Source organism: Peromyscus californicus, unplaced genomic scaffold, assembly GCF_007827085.1.
Source record: "Peromyscus californicus insignis strain IS unplaced genomic scaffold, ASM782708v3 Scaffold_16__1_contigs__length_79575227, whole genome shotgun sequence".
Taxonomy (NCBI): domain Eukaryota; kingdom Metazoa; phylum Chordata; class Mammalia; order Rodentia; family Cricetidae; genus Peromyscus; species Peromyscus californicus.
The window spans coordinates 66,112,879-66,131,421 of NW_026294458.1; the positions used below are offsets into that span (position 1 = coordinate 66,112,879).

The 18,543-nt window shown below is 39.1% G+C and overlaps 1 protein-coding gene across 4 annotated transcripts in view; it reads left to right on the top strand.

Annotated features, from left to right (window-relative positions):
* Gabpa (GA binding protein transcription factor subunit alpha) overlaps window positions 1-13,745 on the top strand; it is a 30,094-nt gene extending 16,349 nt beyond the window's left edge. For 3 of the 4 annotated variants that reach the window (XM_052741047.1, XM_052741045.1, XM_052741046.1), the window contains exons 6-10: window positions 2,714-2,908; window positions 6,142-6,195; window positions 7,010-7,150; window positions 7,361-7,553; window positions 10,504-13,745. In XM_052741047.1, the coding sequence (XP_052597007.1) occupies window positions 2,714-2,908; window positions 6,142-6,195; window positions 7,010-7,150; window positions 7,361-7,553; window positions 10,504-10,732 (812 nt within the window). In that variant the 3' untranslated portion in view covers window positions 10,733-13,745. The remainder of the gene's footprint in view (window positions 1-2,713; window positions 2,909-6,141; window positions 6,196-7,009; window positions 7,151-7,360; window positions 7,554-10,503) is intronic. The other variant, XM_052741048.1, reaches the window with a different exon arrangement.
* Window positions 13,746-18,543: the final 4,798 nt, after the last annotated feature.

The window sequence follows — 18,543 nt, forward strand, 5'->3', positions numbered from 1 at the left end:
GTGGTAGTGTCATAGCATATTAAAGTGGACAATTTCACTTTTCTTTTAGGTTTAATGACCCCATTCCATTACTGTTGTCATATAAAACATTCAGAGGCACCTTAATTCAAGTTCTTGAGCATCTGCTTTTTGTGTTTGGTCTTTATCCTCATTTGGTTATAGTGAGAATATTTTCTTTCATCGTGGTGTGCATTAGTATTATTCATGGTAATGTGATTCTTTAAAGAATAATCCCGCCGTATACATTAAATGAGTTCCCGCCTCTTTATCCTTCTGCCTTTCTTTTTTTTGGAGTTGAGGATCGAACCCAGGGCCTTGTGCTTGCTAGGCAAGTACTCTACCACTGAGCTAAATCCCCAACCCCCCTTCTGCCTTTCTTGCTGCCTGGAGTCAGCACAACCTGAGCAATCGTAGATCTGAAGCGAGGAGTTCTCACTTTCTGCTGGATCCTCACGGGTGGACAGTTTGGGTCGTAGTTTGGCTCTCCTGAGTAAATTGGTTCTTTCCCAGCTTACTGCTTTAGGAACTAAACCTCCCTCCCCCTCGTGACTGTGTCTGGGGTGCTGTGCTTGTGCAGCCTTACATAAGTGCTGCTCTGTCCCCTGACTGTGACACTGAGAAAAGACGAATACGCGGCCAGTTCAGTATATTACACTGGGTGTCCTGGTAGTATTTGAGGAAAACAGGAGAGACTGTTTCCCTTGCCTTACTTATCTTGATAGTTTCCTGTAAATTTCTTAGAAAATGAGCTTACTTTCTGAAATCTTTGAAAGGGAGGTGCGGTTCAAGGTCACTTGACTAACTCAGAGCCGTCTTACTTGCTCTCAGGTAGCATTGAGCGAGTCCAGGGCTGAGCGCTGCGCTCTCTCAGCTCTCGCTCCCGTTTGCTGCCGTATTTCCTCTCATGCACTCCACCCTTCATCATCCCATCTCCTTCCCTCCTTTCTTTCCTTCCTTTTGCTTTTGTTGGCAATAATGGGAGGTTGACCCCATGGACTCATGGATGCTTGACAAGCACTCTATACTGAGCTGTATATCAACCCTCTTTTCAAGTTTTTATTTTGAGACATGGTCTCCTTAAATTGTCCAGGCTGGCCTTGAACTGTGAATGATTCTCCTGCCTCAAACTCCCAGGTAACCAGGCTTGTGGTTCTGCACCACCAGGCCCAGCATCTGTTCGTTCTCTATTGTTTCTTTTGTTGTTTCCTTCCTGATCTGCTTTCACTGGGCCATGTCTGTGCATCATCCTTGTTGTCGTGCCCCTGTGCTTCTCACTGTGTTCTCATCCCTCCCTGACCCTGCACTCAGCGGCTGCTGCCTTAGGAAAACTATTCTGTAGCCTTCGTGTTTGAGTTTGGCCTGCTGTACTTCCCATGACTGCTTCTCGGCTGAATTCCGGCTTCCTGTGCTCAGAATGAATTGTGTCGTTCGCTTCCCTTTGCATTCTTCTGCATGACTTTTTACTACCTGAGATGAGAGCTGACTGTTGGCCAAGCTTCCCTCAAGTCACCTTAACGGTTGGGGTTACAAGAGTGTGCCACCACACACAGTTTCTTACAAACACGGCTTTGTCTTCACCCGCGTGTATTATGGACTCTATGGTAGATATTTTGTCACCTGGGTGTTTCTCTGTTTGGTTTTTGTGAGCATTTATAGGTTTCTGGTTTCACCCTCAGTTGCTTTTTTTTCTGTCTCTCTGTGTACATTCAGAAAAATCAAACTGCATTCCCATCTTCCTAGACTTTTCCCCTTCTCTTCTTGCTTTCAGTCCTGTGTTTATTTTTACTATAAATTGTTCCTTGACAAAAAGATTGTTACTTCTTCACATACTTTTTTACTGAATAACATCCATTTGTTGGGTATGTGATCACTATTATTTGAGTAGACAGTCATCTTCAAATAAGAGTGCCAGTGCCAAAATTAATCCAGCATCAAGTTCCCACAGATAGCATTTTTTATTAGGTGCCAGGAGTATAGTGATAAAATCTTTGTATATACTGGCAATCTTTTTCTTCTATTTGCAAATTCGGTTAGCTTGTAAAAACAAAAAGAAGAGAAAAGTTGAAGTAATTTGGGTATTCTTTGTATAAAGTCAACAAGTATCTATTCAAGGTACTGTGGTAGACTCTGAAAGTCAGATTTACCAGTCTTTGGAGTTATAGCCTTGATACCAATGGGGAAACAGCTGAGTAAACAGGTAGTTAGATACTATTCATAAGTGCCACCAAGTGTGAGTACAAGGTAGCTAACTTTGTATCAGAAGGGAAGGGGAAAGGGGGCATTGTGCACAAGTTGAAGAGTAATGCTACCTCCCTAGGATCCCATTCAGTTTGTTTCAAGGCACCAAACCATACAGTGCTACAAAATAATATTTTGAGCTTGGGCAGTACCCTCCATTATCTCCAAGATAATATAGTTTAGTTGTCGTTTAGCCCAGTAGAGAATGATTTTATAGTTTGGTTTTTATGATAAATAAAATTCCAGACTAACTGATAGAGAACCAAGTGACTCCTCTGGAGACTTAGATTGAGAAATTGACAAAGAGTAAAGAAGAAAATATAGCATCAGCATGAAAGTTGTTCTTCATAGAATCCATTGTTTCACTTGGAAAAACATCTGTCTGGATTTCCTATGTGTATGTATGTGTATTGAGAAATTAATTGTAAATTGATCTAAGATGGAACTAGGCTAAAGGTAATATTTTTCTTTCTAGATCCTATACAGTGGTCCACAGACCAAGTCCTGCATTGGGTGGTTTGGGTAATGAAGGAGTTCAGCATGACTGATATAGACCTCACCACACTCAACATTTCGGGAAGAGAATTATGTAGTCTCAACCAAGAAGATTTTTTTCAGCGGGTCCCTCGGGGAGAAATTCTCTGGAGTCATCTGGAGCTTCTTCGAAAATGTATAAAACTAGAGTTATTATCTATTTACATTGTAACTAAAGCTTTATTTTTTGTAACTTTGTTTTCATTTTATTGTTAATAAGCAAACGTGCTATAGTAGTTAACATTTATTGTCATAGGTAGTTTGAAGAGTTCTTTATGTGTTATCTCAATTCCTATAGTAATGCCATAAAGTATTACTTTTCTGATTTTTTACTTTTTATGTGAGAGACTGAGGCTGTAAGATTCCTACAGAGTGTTAGACCTAGGGAGTGTAAAAGCTAAGATTCTAATTCAGGCTTCTATGGCATTCCAAGGTCTCTCTTTCGTTTTTCTTTTTGAGACAGGTGTGACTGTGTGCAATGGCTAGCCCTATGCATGAGCCTTTCTGCGGTCCCCACATGATGGGATTGCAGGTGCAAGGCTGGCTAAAGTGGCACCCAAGGTCTTCAGTTCCCCAGGATGCTCTACCCTTAGCCCTTTGCCTGTGTTCTAACCATTGCCTTCTCTTTGCCTGGTCACTGCCTGCATTTGATCACAGACTTCCCTCCTAGTCTCTTATTTGTAGAATCAGGCATTTGAAATGCCTTCTCGTTGAATAAGTGAGATTTTTTTAAGAGCCACAGAGATTATGAATGATCAAGGGACTATGAGCAAAACTTGAAAACTGCCTGGCTGACCAAAGAGTTCAAATAAATATAATCTTTTTTGTTTAATCTATCCCATATATTAATAACTTTTACAGTAAATGTTAAGCAATCTTATCAGCAGCCCGTCCTCTCATACTGTTTTATATATCAGTGATGTTAGCCAGACCTCTGTAGTTTTCAGTTTATAAGTGGATAGATGCTGTTCTTTTTGTTGGAGTCAAGGATGGAAATGTCACGACTCCGTCTTTGTTCTGCTATACACTGATGAGGAAGGAGGATCTCACACAGTAATTTGACAGCATTTTCATCCAAGGGTCGGTCTGCTATTGAGGAAGAGCTGAGCTCTGGAAAGAAGCTCTGCTTGATACATCTTGAATGGATTCTCATAGATGGTTTTGAAAGTGTTCCTAAGAGTCTGTATGTTCATTGACTGTATAGCATTGTTACCAGCTTCAGTTCTTATACACGAGTAAGTTGAATGTCTTGGTTGTACTTTCAGAGTCTCAACTGAATCATGTTCATTCAAACATTTTCTTGTGGAATTCTTGGAACTACAACAGTAATAGTACTTAAAGTAGTCTCTTTTTCCAGTCTCTCCCAGATCAGCTCTTTCTTGTGCTTGGCACATTTTGATTCGCCTGATGTTTCTCAAACTGTAAAATTAGTACTTGTTTGCCTTTCCTAGTCAGGAGGCAAGAGTCTTGTTTATCCTTCCTTTTCCATGCAATAGAATGGGTTCTCTTCAGAGAAGCTCTGCTCTAGAGTTGTACAGCCTCCCTAAGTATCTCACAGAATTGCTTGCCTGTCCAGTGTGGATCTTTGCTCTGCTCTAGTAAGGCAATGACATTTGGTTTTAGAATCTAAGGCCCAGGTCAGCATTTACAGAATGGGCATGATGATCTAGAAGTTGTGACAGAATATCTGTAGTTTCCAAGTCTCCTCAGATCACTTCCCAAGAGAGCAGAAAGAAGAAAGGCCTATAGTTTAACTCTGGAAGGTACTGTTTCCTAGGACAGAACTGTTACTGAGCAGCCTGCTGCCTAGTCAGCCTTAGTGATCTCTTGTGGAGCTGTTCTTTTGCACCTTGATTACCACTTGGCCCATGTGAATGCAGCTGTTAAAATATCTTTCAGGTTCTACTATATTGGGAAGATAAAGAAATGTTTCAGGCGTACAAATTCTTGAGCATGCTTTTGATGTGAGCGTCTGTCTTGTCAGCTTTATACCCTTGGAACCTAATGTTTCCTCAAACCGCCCCATGTTCCCCAGGACTTTGCTTTTAAACATTCTGTTTCCTTCATGCATGGCCAAGACTAGGGGGACTTTAGAGAAGTCCTGTATTCAGATTTCTATATTTTCTTAACCTATCACTTTGTGTGTTCTGCTTTCTGTCTTGAGAGTCTCTAAGAACCATACCAAACTCAAGTCTTTGAGAATAAAGGTTTTCGAACTGAGTTTCCGGGTTACTAGTGTCTGGGCTGTCTAATGACTCCTTTCTATTATGTCTCCTTTAAGGCTAAGTTACTTCTATTCATTTAGTGAAAGATGAAATCATTTCAACTTTAGTAGCACTTTTATTCATTGAGACTTTTAAAATAGTGAGGAAAAAAATCTACCACAAGCAAAGCTTTTAAGAGAAAACAGTTCTGAGGTAGAATGTTCAGAACTAGAGGTCTGAATAAAATATAATAATCCTCAGTTTACTGAAAAGTTAACTTTGTTGTGTGCTTCTTAAAAACAGTTTTCAACATTCACAACAGCCTTGTGAGCTGTGTGAGGTCTCACTCAGATGTGAAGAATATCCAGAGGTCAAAAGTTTACCCAAGTGGTCGTAATTGCTAAGATCTAAACCCCTGTCTCTCTGAAGCTAGTCCTAAATAATTAAGACCTCAAATTTATGAGCCCCAAAGAAAATTCTGTCTAATAGGTAGGATGTAGACCCTGTCTTAGTGTGCTCTTGTATCTCAAACTGGACCCAGGCAGTACGCCCTTAGTCTTTTTTGGGGTCCCAGTCTGATGACTCACTCGGTCCCAGGATGATCACTGACAGGTTCAGTTTCGACAGACAGGCATAATTATGATAGGCATAGTTTGAAGTGCTAGAAACTTGGATGTGTGATTATGTGACAGGGTAAGCATTTGATCTGGGAAGAATGACAGTGATTAATGAATGCTTTTGTAGAGTATTATGTTCAGGTCTGTGTTAGTTAGGGATCTCTAAGGAACCAAACTGATAGAGTGAACTCATGGTGGCTGTAATGAAAGTCTAACATTGAAAGCAGTATTTTAAACATGGTTAATTTGTAGCTCTTAGGACAACTAAGATTTTACTGAAAATTTAACTTTAGGAATATTATAAAGTTAAGGCAGGTCTGTTCAAAAGTGAATGTTACAAAATAAAACCTCTCAAGAGGGTTTTGGGTTTTGTTTTCTTATCCTGCTCAAGTTTCAGTTGTTTAATATATATCTTGTTTGTCTTACTGGTTTTGATTTTAATTATAGGGCTTTCTAAAAGCATTGTGTTTGCTAAATTCAGTTTTACTGGACTGGAAATTATATTTTTGGTTTTAAATGAAAATGAATTTTTTTTTTGTCTTCTTCAGATGTTTTGGCAAGCCAAGAACAACAGATGAATGAGATAGTTACAATTGATCAGCGTGAGTATTCATTCATGGAATTTGCCCACTTATCAGTAGAAATGCTTCTTTATTAGATAACTTCAAGTTAAAGTTTCAGCATAGCTTTCTAACAGATCGTTGGGTTTACAGAGGAATGAAACATCATAACTATCCTATGTAGACCAGGAGTAGAGCCTGTGTTTGCTTACTTTCCCTCTCTAAATTGAGAACTGATTATCCACAACTATTCTTCCAGAGTTTTTTCTTTCTACCAGCTCTACTACCCTAAATACTCCGTAGCCATTATTCTGTGCATGCTTGAAGCGGATCTTTGATAAACTGAGTTATTATTTAACTGTGAGACTTAGCTTTGTTGATACTTGCAACTCTGTTTCATTCATTTTCACTGCTGAATAGCATATCCAAAAATGCCACAAATATTATCAGATTGTTAAGTTTAAGAAAAATCAACAGCTTTTATTTCTACCCTTTCAATTTCAATGAGTGCCAGCTTTTCTCACAGTGCTCTTGGGTTTATAGTCTTATAGATGAATGTGAGTTCTTGGTATTCTACGTTTTCACCATCTTTGAAACCATTTTTATAAACAAATGTGTTGTGACTTTGCTGATGGTTATTTGCCATTTTAAGTTGTTAAATGTTGGAACCAGGAAGACTAGCTGGCCCTAAGCGAAGATTCACAAATTGCAATGGAAACAACATAACTTGATTCTCTACCTAGGTCCGAAGTCTTTTCTTGACATAATTAGAGGGACATTAATTTTATTGATTACATTTATTTTTACTTCCTATAATAGAAGGAAAATACTTTCTTTTTTATCTTTTCTGTCTCAGCTGTGCAAATTATCCCAGCATCAGTGCAATCCGCTACACCAACTACGATCAAAGTTATAAACAGTAGTGCAAAAGCAGCCAAAGTACAGAGGTCCCCAAGGATTTCAGGAGAAGACAGAAGCTCACCTGGAAACAGAACAGGTATTTTTGCATGGATTGGTGTTATGAAACTTGTCAAGTTAGATATGTAAAAGTATAAATACAGACTATCTCTCTGACAGTGTAGTTAATATTTCTAAAATAAGTTTGTTTTTGCCTTGGATGAGATTGAACCAGAGGACTTGTGTACTGCCTTTATCTTGTGTTAGTTTCTAACATGATGACCTGTGCTTGTTCTGCTTATGGATTTAGGAAACAATGGTCAGATCCAACTGTGGCAGTTTTTGTTAGAACTTCTCACTGACAAGGATGCTCGAGACTGTATTTCTTGGGTTGGTGATGAAGGCGAATTTAAGCTGAATCAGCCTGAATTGGTTGCACAAAAATGGGGACAGCGTAAAAACAAGCCTACAATGAACTATGAGAAACTCAGCCGTGCGTTACGGTAAGCGTTTGCACTTTCTATTTGTTTCCCCTAATACCAGACTTCTCTAAAATGTAGCTTCTCGTTCTTGATATATCGCCTGGTAAGTAATGGAAATAAAATACTTTTTCTTAAGATAGTGGGTGTGAGCTGGGCGGTGGTAGGTGCATGCCTTTAATCTCAGCATTTGGGAGCCAAAGGTAGGCAGATCTCTGAGTTCAAGACCAGCCTGATCTACAGAGTCAGTTCCAGGACAGCCAAGGCTACACAGAGAAACACTGTCTTGAAAAACCAAAAAAGGAGAGGAAAAAAAAAAAAAGATAATGGGTGTGTGTTTAGTTGGTTAGTGGTTAAGTTAAGTTCACCACAAGCCTGTCCTGCCAAGTTTCCTCTCTAGATCTTCACGGTAGTAGAGGAGCGCTAGCTTCTAACACATACACATGCACACACACAGAATAAACAGAATGTGATTTAAAAAAAAATTTAAGCTAAAACTGACTTTTAAGAGTTTACTGATAATTTTGAGGTGCATAAAGCTTTTTAAAAGATTTTAAGATTATTTGTTTTATGCAATTTAAAAGCATCCCTGTTCAAAAACAATCTGCTTATTAATCTTTAATATTTTTATAATTTGCATTACAAAGATGCTATTTACATAATAAATTGAATGTATATTGTATCAAATATGTGAATACTGTCTTCTATTTTTACAATTATATTTACAGTTTTATCCTTTACATCTACCTAAATCTGAATATCCAAAAGTAGAACTTGGAATCATTTTCCCTTAATACTATGAATACTCTAGCTGGAAAGACCTCTGCTACCTTGTGTTAGTGAAGCTATGGGAATACTTCCACACTGTGGCCAGAGGTGCGCCCTGCTGAACTGGGTCCAGTGAGGAGTATACTTGTGCCTGCTAAGTTCCTAAGTAACTTTTCTTAGTAGATGACAAAACAGAAATGTCTGAATGTCCACATGCATATAATATCCTAAATCAGACCTCACCCGTGTATCCATCAGCAAAAAAATGAGTAAACTAGTTGTGATACATTCGAGTATTAAAGATGAGCAGCTACGGCCACAAATGGTGATACAGTGATGTTCTCGAAAGGGTCTGTGTGTGTGTGTGTGTGTGTGTGTGTGTGTGTGTATTCATTAGTATAGTTTGATAAGACAGGAAAAGCAAATTACAACACTACGGATGTGCATTTCAGGAAAAAAATACAAAGGAGCAATGAAATTAGTATCTTGAAGCAAGCTTGTATTTACCTTTAGAGTGAGGATTGGTTGGGAAGGAACAGAGGAGGCTCTAGGTATTGACAGTCTATCATTAGACCTGAGTGGTAGATAATGCTGAACCGTTAACTTCTGTGTCGTTTCTGTTTAAGTGATACCAGTTGAGAGTTGATGAGGTTTTAGTGTCTAGTTTCATGAAGGTAAGGGGAGGTAGCTGTGGAAGTGAACAGAGGGAGAGAGCAAAGCAGAGCATGCTGGCACCTTCTGATGCGTGCGCTAGATTGAAGGGAGGAAGGACTAGACACAATTAAGGCTTGCGTGTGTGCTTTTTTCTTTTACCAAGAAACAATGATTACACCAATTCTAATTACATTCTAGAAAGAGGAAACCAGTTTCTTTTTTCCTTTTCCCAAGTGTCTATTCATCATAAACTTGTATTTTTAAACTGCATGACAAGCAGTTTGGTGGTTTGTAAGCTGAGGTTCTTTATGGTGCCCCTTACCTCTTCCTGTACCCTATTTGTTCTGACCCTTATAATTATTCTTTGGGGGCCTGTCCTAGTTAGGGTCTCTTGCTGTGAAGAGACACCATGACCATGGCAGTGTTTAAAAAAAAAATTTATTTTGTTTAATTAACATTTTTCTCGTTTATTTTACATACCTACCACAGTTTCCCCTCCCTCCTCTCCTCCCACTTCCCTACCCACCCCCCTCCCCATCCACTCCTCCATTCAGAAAGGATAGGCCTCCCTGGGCTTGAACAAAGCGCGGTACATCAAGTAGAGGTAGGACCAAGCTCCTCCCCCTGCATCAAGGCTCGGTGAGGTCATCCAGCATGGGAAACAGGTTCCCCAAAGGACCACGGCAATTTTTATAAAGGAAAATATTTAATTGGGGTGGCTAGCTTACAGTTCAGAGGTTCAGTTTATTATCATCATGGTGGCATGCAGGCAGACATGGTGCTGGAGAAGGAGCTGAGATTCCTACATCTTGCAGGCAACAGAAAGTGGTCTCAGACACTGGGTGGTATCTTGAGAATGTATAAGACCTCAAAGCCCACATCAACTGTAATATACTTTATCCAACAAGGCCACACCTCCTAAGTGCCACTCCCTCTGGGGGCCATTTTCTTTTAAACTATCACAGGACCCGTAAAGTTTTGTTTTTACCAAGAAATCTGGGGAGCCTTTATATAGTAAATGGAAAAGATGAAGGTATGTCTGTATTGTATTAGATACATCAATTTTTTGTTCTCTGGATTCTTATTGGCATAGCTTCTATTTTATAGAGAGTTAACTGTGGCAGTCATTGTGTTCTAAGCACTTTATAAAGATTATCCCTTTACTCAACAGTTCTGTGAGGTAAGTACTATTTTAACCTCATTTTATAGATGAGCAATGAACGATTAGAGGAAATAGGATGTTCCTGTGCTCACAGAGGCAGCAAGTCCAAGAGCGAGTGAGGATTTACAGCATGGTCTCTGGTTCAAAGCCCTTTGTTAGGTTCTGTTGCTGTTTCCAAGGCTCTTTGTTTTGTCTTCTCTTTAGTAATTATGTTGGTCTCTAAATCAGTGTGTTACCACAGTTGTTAAAAGTTCATTTTGAAAGTTTCATGTCATTAACTATTGTGGTGAGTACAGAGCTCTGTAGACTTGTATTTGTAGAAAAGTCTAAAACATAGGGAGTACAAACTTCATTTTTTACAAGGTCCTAATATGGTTTCTCTTTTTAAAGGTATTATTATGATGGGGACATGATTTGTAAAGTTCAAGGCAAGAGGTTTGTGTACAAATTTGTTTGTGACTTGAAGACTCTTATTGGATACAGTGCAGCAGAACTGAACCGCTTGGTCACAGAATGTGAACAGAAGAAACTGGCCAAGATGCAGCTCCATGGAATTGCCCAGCCAGTCACAGCCGTAGCCTTGGCTGCTGCCTCTCTACAAACAGAAAAGGACAATTGAGACCTAGGACCTCCTGGGAGTCTAAGGCTTTTCTTAAATATTCAGAGCAAGCTTGGCTCTAACCTTTATTACTGAATTTGAATCTTATTTCTAGACTGTACAATCTGATGCATGATTTTTTTATAAATATTTCATACTCTTGTGAATTTGGATCTTTTTACTTTGAGCATATATTTTAGAAAATGTATGTTAAAGGATCCCCACGATGCCTGAAGTGTGAGAGCAGGTTCATCATGGGGTAGTTTGCTAACAGTCAGGAAAGCTAAACTGGTCAGTATTAATGTCTAGCCCTACCAAAACCAGCCAGTAGCGTCTGCAGATGACAGTAGGGAGTGTCTCCAGGAAACAGCCACCGGTGTAACCATCGCTGGAGTGAAGAAGCTGTTTCCTCTCTGCTGCTTTACATAGAGCCCGAAAAAGGAAGTCCTCAGCTAAAGCATGTGTGCCTGTTTCATCTAATCAAGCAGAGCTAAATGGTCATATCAAATACCATTATATGGATAATTACTAAACTATCAGGTTATTAATTTATATATTTGCAAGTAAAGAATAAGTTAACTGGCAGAAGAGAGTGTGGAATGAGACCCAGGTTTAAAGCTGGCTTAACTCAAGTCATTATTAATGGTTTTCTGTATAGTTTATTCATTATGTCAGGACAAGGACTTAAATTATTTTGAGAGAGGCGTTTAATTCTAATAAACCAGCTATTGCAAAAATTCCAAGATGATATCATTCTTTCTCTCAGATTTAAAAAAAGTATACCTCAGCAAGAAAATAAAAATTTGGTTTAGTTTAACTTCTTTTTTTAAATTAATCTGTAGTACCAGATTATTATGCAACACCATTTATATATTCATTTCTGTGTTTCTGATAAAATGACTTGAGATCAGACGAAAGTACTTAACGTTTGAAGATGTTAGTGAATGACTTGTGAACAGTTATGAAAGGATATTTGCCTTGGCGCTGTAGGTGATCTTTAAATAAACTTCCCCACTTGTTTCATCTTTTTTCCTTTTGAATATTGCATATGTGTCTCTAAAAACATAAATGGCCAACTAATCACTTTCTGCATGTATGAAGACATAAAGATATTCAAAAGGGAGACTATTATTTCTAAAATCTTTAAATAAATCTTATATGAGATGCCTTACTGCTTGCTAACACTAAGAAGAAAAGGCTAGAAAAAAATCTTTTTTGTTTTAAAGTATTTTGCATAAATCATGATGTGAGAGACTAGCAAATAGTTTTCAAAGCAGAAAGGTGTTCCTCAGAACAGTATAAGGCTACTTTATACACCCCTCTCATTTTGTCCTTTGAATTCATGCCAGAAACGGCTGTAGACGAGCCCATTGGGTGTTGACCAGCAGGGAAAGCACATGTGACTGCAGCCATGATGTTGCCAGGACTAAGCAGTGGCTGGGCTTATGAGAAAGGACAGGAAAGAAGGGTTGCTCATCTCCTGCATCATCCTTTCCACTGCTGTGCTGTCAGTCTTCAAGGATGGTTAGTTTGCTTACATTAAGTCCTTTAAGATTCTACAGTAAATACTTAAAAACAATTCAATTGTAGTTTTATTTTATTTTTAGTGAAGAGCTGGCAAGTATCAATATAATTTAATCCCCGTGATTTTAAGAATATCTGAGTATAAAAATGGTCTCGAGGCCCTAACTTCAGATAACAATTTAGTAGCTATAAAGAGGCTCTTCTCATCTTTTCAAAGCCTGGAGAGCCATAATTCACTGTTTCAAAGCAGGATATTTCCATAGTACTTTGAGAGCTTGAGAATCTTACAGTTAAAATGTCTCAGAGACATGGTGTTGAGGACAGGCTTTATGTTTCATTTGTTTGTTTTTAAGGAACATCTGTATTTCTAGGTCCCTAAAATCTTATTAAGCATTTTCAAATGCATTTAAAAAAAAAAAAAACTACATTCTGTAGATGTTCTTTCTTTGGTAGCTTTTGTTTTAGTCGTAATTTGAACAGTTCTCAGACATTAGATGTTCGCTTCTCTCCACCTCTCGCATCCTCCTATGCACCTTCACACAGCAAATGAGAGGGATTTCTCCTTGACGCAAGCTTTATTACTCTGTCTCCACTTAGATATAAAATTGTTGTCTTTATGAGGCCACAGTTTGCCAGTCTTTTATTAAAAACAACTCACGTTCTGAAAGAAAATATTAATTTGTGGTATTCTTTGCTCAGTTTTGTCATACTTTTTTTCATAGAATTTAAAATACGGTCAAACAAAAAACATAGAATTGTTTGACCATCTTTTGTACCTTGTAAGTTCAAGAATAATGAAATGTTCATTTTTGTTTTAAAACGATTTTTCCATGTGATGTTTACATTGAGCTCATTTTATACATGTGCTAGCCTGAAGTCTGAACACTTCTGTTGGCATTAGAAAAGTCCAGCTAGTTAGGCAGAATTGCTGTATGTGGTTGATCTCCATGTGATGAATTAACTGATAACATTCATTTTGGTGTCAATCCATGTAAATAAATTAGGAAAAATTATTTAATTTTTCTCCCCAGATAAATGGTGATTCTTGAATATGGTTATTTCTTTTAAGAAGTGTATCCAAATATTTTTGGCGAGTTCTGTCATTTTCTGCATTTACCGTTTATGCTACTGCCTTTTATAAAGAACTAGTGTGTCCTTGAGATAGCACAAAAATGTTTTAAAATTTATAACTGCAAAACTAACCTGTGACTGACTTAATGTCTTCAGATCTAAGACTATAAAAATGTTGATATTTCAATATTTCACTTATTCCCAGGAAAAAGTATTCTCAGTCTTTTGTAGAAGGGAGAATTTTTGCATACATTTTTACTCTTTAAATAAAGACACTTATACTATCATAATAACAATTATGTATTTCTTTGGTTTTTTTGTAATTTTACATAAAACAGTTATTTTCTATTTTTACTCAGATAAAAATATTTGTGCATAAAATGTAAAAATAGTAAATGAGAAAAATAAAACTATTATACAATAAATTCTTACGTTGAAAGTTTTTGTTTTTTGTTTTCTTCTGAAAAATAAAAAATCAGATTCCTGGGATTTTTAGTTGGTTGAAAATCTTGACAGTCCACTTCTGGTGAACATACATTTGTTCCTCTGTATTTCTTTTCATTGCTTAAAACCTATCAAAGTAGTAATCCCCGGGACACCCCACCACCACCACCACCACATACACACATGAAACAAAACATAATTTGGGGGAGAACAGATTCTGCTGAACTGTAAGTAGTTGGTACAAGGTAGTTGGTAAGAAAAGTAATGTATTCCCACCCAAAGAACTAAGGTTTTAGAATAGTAACAGGTAGACCAGTAAGGCTGAACTCTTGTCAAAAAGACAAGCTAAGGGCTGGAGAGATGGTTCAGTGGTTAAAAGCACTTCTTGCTCTTGCAGAGGACCCAAGTTTGGTTCCCAGCACCTATGGCCTGCTCATGGCAGCCAAGGGATTGATAGAACCTCTTCCTGATCTCCACAGGCACCTATATGCACATAACCACAAACACACACATATGCACATAATTGAATAATAAAAATAAACCTTTTTGAAAATGCTGTTCCTTAAAAATGATGAAAGTTAAATCTGGATACACAGTTTTCCCAATTAGTTATAGCTTACCAGTGTTAGTAAAAGCAAAAAGGCTAGGCATATATTCTTAAATTGGACTCTGTTAGCCTGAATAGACCTTAGATAAAGAGAGACCCCTTGTCAGACTGTTCAGGTATCATCAAATTGGAAATATCTCAGTCTTTGGTGTTTAGCTGTGGTCCTAAGATATATAAGGCAAAACCAAGTTTTAACATTGCAAGCAATTTAGTTTCAAGATCAGTGGGCTTTGTTCTTAGGTTACAAAAGCCGGCTGCCAGCAAGATTCATCCCTGGCAGAATGCAGAGGTGCAGCTTTAATATCTCAGTAAACCAGCGTTGTTTTAAATTTTACCTTTTATAAACCTTGTTTTTAGGTCAGGACAGGAATTATCACATAGAAATCTATCCAATCCAAAATAATTTGGAGAACTGATGAGTGGACACATCTTTATGTGGTCACCCTTACTAAAGATGTGGGGGGTGGGCTGGGAGGAAGGCGGGGAGGGAAGGGCATTTATAAAAATAAAGAATGAAGAAATAACAAAAAAGATGGCAGTGAGGTCATTCATGATTTTCTTTTTTTAACCTTAGTCAAGATGGTGACTGCCCATGTGGTTACCCCCACCAGTGAAGGCGGTGAAGTCAGATATCCTGTCTGTCTTTGACCTTAGCCAGGATGGCATCTGCCCACATGGTCATCCTCACCATGGCATACCACGTGGTGTTTTCCAGAGCTGTTTAATGAAGTTACAAGTTTTTTAGGTCTTAAAACCATACCCAATTTCTTGGCGCTTTTTTTTTTTTTCATTCTAAGGTAGAGCAGCATAAATAACTTGCTCTGTCATCACAAAATCTGAACCTAAGCAGCTAGCGATCATAGCCGAGCTGTTAGCAAGACATTCAAAAACCAGTCAAAAACGAACACGAAAACCCAAGCATCCAAGACCAGTTTAAAAAAAAAAATGTACTGTGGCCACATTATTCATACATACATTCCAACAGAAAGACAAAATTTTTCCCAGGAAATTACCAGCTGATGAACTTAAAAATTCTAAAATAAGAGTTTACAGTATAAAGTAGCATGTAGGAAACTGTAAGAATGAAAGACATTTCCTGGCCAAGGTGGTAGAGGCAGTGGTGCCAGATGTTGCTCACACTGGGTGAGACCGCAGGCCATTGTCAGCCCAGGTGCACACTAGTCTAAAGAAATTTACCTGAAAGAGGTATCAAGGATACTACAAAATTCACATCTACAAAGTTGCATTAAAACTTAAGAACGCAGCCGGGCGGTGGTGGCGCACGCCTTTAATCCCAGCACTCGGGAGACAGAGCCAGGCGGATCTCTGTGAGTTCGAGGCCAGCCTGGACTACCAAGTGAGTTGCAGGAAAAGGCGCAAAGCTACACAGAGAAACCCTGTCTCGAAAAACCAAAAAAAAAAAAAAAAAAACAAAACTTAAGAACGCTACATGAAGAGTATTATTAATGCTCTTTTTGTGTCTTTGGTAAGTATCAAGCCCACAGGGGACCCCAAGGGTGTTAGGTAAGTACTCTGTCATTTAGCAATGCCCCTGCCATGGATATACTAAGTTCTCATCACCAAATGGGAAGTACTAACTTTGCATATCAGATGTATTTCTGAAAAGTTGCACATATTATAAATATAATTGTTAGTAGTATTTTATGTACTGTTGGCTCTAGAGCATACATTCATAATTCTTAAATATCAGTGAAGAAAGTTTATACTTAAAAATTTCAAATTACAGAGAACAAATTAAAAATGTTCAGCCAGTAGAAACTGAAAAACATGAATGGATCCTGACCTTGTGTCATCGGTAATAGGTTTTCTGTAACTTGATAATCGGTTTCTCCACCTATGCAGCAAGCCAGATCAAACCAAATTTAAAAAGTAAAAGAATGGATTTATTTGAGCAAAGCAACTCCCGGGTGAGTTCTTCAGCCCTAGAGATGGAGGCAGGATTAGTCACATGCCCAACCTAAAGTGCTGTGGGATGTTCTGTATGGCAAATGTGTTGCTAATTAGTCAATAAATAAAACACTGATTGGCCGTTGGCTAGGCAGGAAGTGTAGGCGGGACAAGGAGGAGAATAAAGCTGGGAAGTGGAAGGCTGAGTCAGGGAGACACTGCCAGCCGCCATCAGGACAAGGAAGATGTAAAGTACCGGTAAGCCACAAGCCACTTGACAAGGTATAGATTAATAGAAATGGATTAATTTAAGCTGTAAGAACAGTTAGCAAGAAGCCTGCCACGGCCATACAGTTTGTAAGCAATATAAGTCTCTGTGTTTACTTGGTCGGGTCTGAGCTGCTGTGGGACTGGCGGGTGACAGAGATTTGTCCTGAGTGTGGGCCAGGCAGGAAAACATTAGCAACACTAAAGCAATGAGTTTTTATATGATGTAGGTGAGGGGTGATGATGTGTCTGCCATAAGTTGGGTTTGTGCCCAAGTATGGTCAAAAGCTAGAATGCTTGAGGGGAGGGGAGACTTGAGCTGCTGGCAACTTAAGGGGCAGAGCTACCATAGCCACCAAGAATGCCGAACTGAGCTTTTTAGTGCCTTTCTTCATTGGAGATTCTCTGACAGTGTAGGGTTTGGAAAGAGAGGAATGGGGCTTTCTGGATCAAGCAGGAGTGAGTTGGAGGTTCCAGCTGAACAATCCAGCTTAGCATTCAGGGAGGAAGGTTTTAGTCTTGCTAATAAAAGAATTTAGGAACAGACTCAAGCTGGGTGTGGGGGCCCAACACCTTTAATCTCAGCACTCTGGAAGCAGAAGCAGGTGGATCTCTCTGAGTTCAAGACCAGACTGATCTTCACAGCGAGTTCCAGGACAGCCAGAGCTACGTAGTGATACCCTGTCTCAAAGAAGAAAAAAAAAAAATCAAACAAAATCTGACTCAGAAGGAAGCATGAGACAAAGTTTGAGAAAAAGCAATAGGGAGGCAAGCTGTAAATCTTGGCAGCCATCGGGAGGAGAGAAAGTCGTGTCTTTTGAGTTATAGTTTGAGAAACAGGCAGATTCTCAGGAATGGAGGTCAGAAGCAGCCGTAGGGCCATAGTTACATGGCCAGGAAGTGGGGAGGATGTACCTTTAGAGGAGTGAGAAAGTCCAGAACCTCTGGGAAGAAACACTGGTACTTCTGGCCAGTATCTGGAAGAAAGGAAGAAGGAAATGACAAGCTCCACATTTCCGAGTGAGTTAGGAGCAGATGGACTCTGCAGTACTGCCTGTGGAAGCATTGTACGAGGAAGAAGCCTCTGGAAAGGCTAAATAGATTACCTCAGAGGGATGCATTTTCATTAGCATGAATTTTTAAAGATTTATTATTTCATTTGTGTGTGTGTGCATGCACGTGTGTGTGTGTGTGTGTGTGTGTGTGTGTGTGTGTGTGTGAGCAGTCTCTGGAAAGGCTAAATAGATTTCATTTGTGTGTGTGTGCATGCATGTGTGTGTGTATGTGTGCATGCGTGTGTGTGTGTGTGTGTGTGTGTGTGTGTGTGTGTGTGTGTGTGTGAGCAGTCTCTGGAAAGGCTAAATAGATTTCATTTGTGTGTGTGTGCATGCATGTGTGTGTGTATGTGTGCATGTGTGTGTGTATGTGTGCATGCGTGTGTGTGTGTGTGTGTGTGTGTGTGTGTGTGTGTGTGTGTGAGCAGTCTCTGGAAAGGCTAAATAGATTATCTCAGAGGGATAATAATTTTTTTCATTAGCATGAATTTTTAAAGATTTATTATTTCATTTGTGTGTGTAGGTGTGTGTAGGTGTGTGTGTGTGTGTGTGTGTGTGTGTGTGTGTGTGTGTGTGTGTGCCTGTGCACCTGTGCAGGTATCTGGAGGCCAGAAGAGGATGCTAGAGGCTCTGGAGCAGGAATTACAGGCAGCTGTGAGCTGCCAGACACAGGTGCTGAGAACTGAACTCGTCTTCTGAAATAGTAACAAGTGCTCCAGCCCTTCCTCAGCATGCCTTTGTGTGATTCTGGTTTACTGTGGGCTGCACGTAGCCAGATGACTGATGGGCCCAGCTTGATTGGTTCTTAAGGAAGGAGCCAGGAGTATACAATGTTTAAATCCTTGAAGCAGATCAGAAGAACTTCACATCTCCACCCGGGACCAACGGTGTATTTTCTTTTTTTTTTTTTAACTAGAAGAAAATAGCTTTTTAAAAAGTGGTCCTCAGCAAAGTCC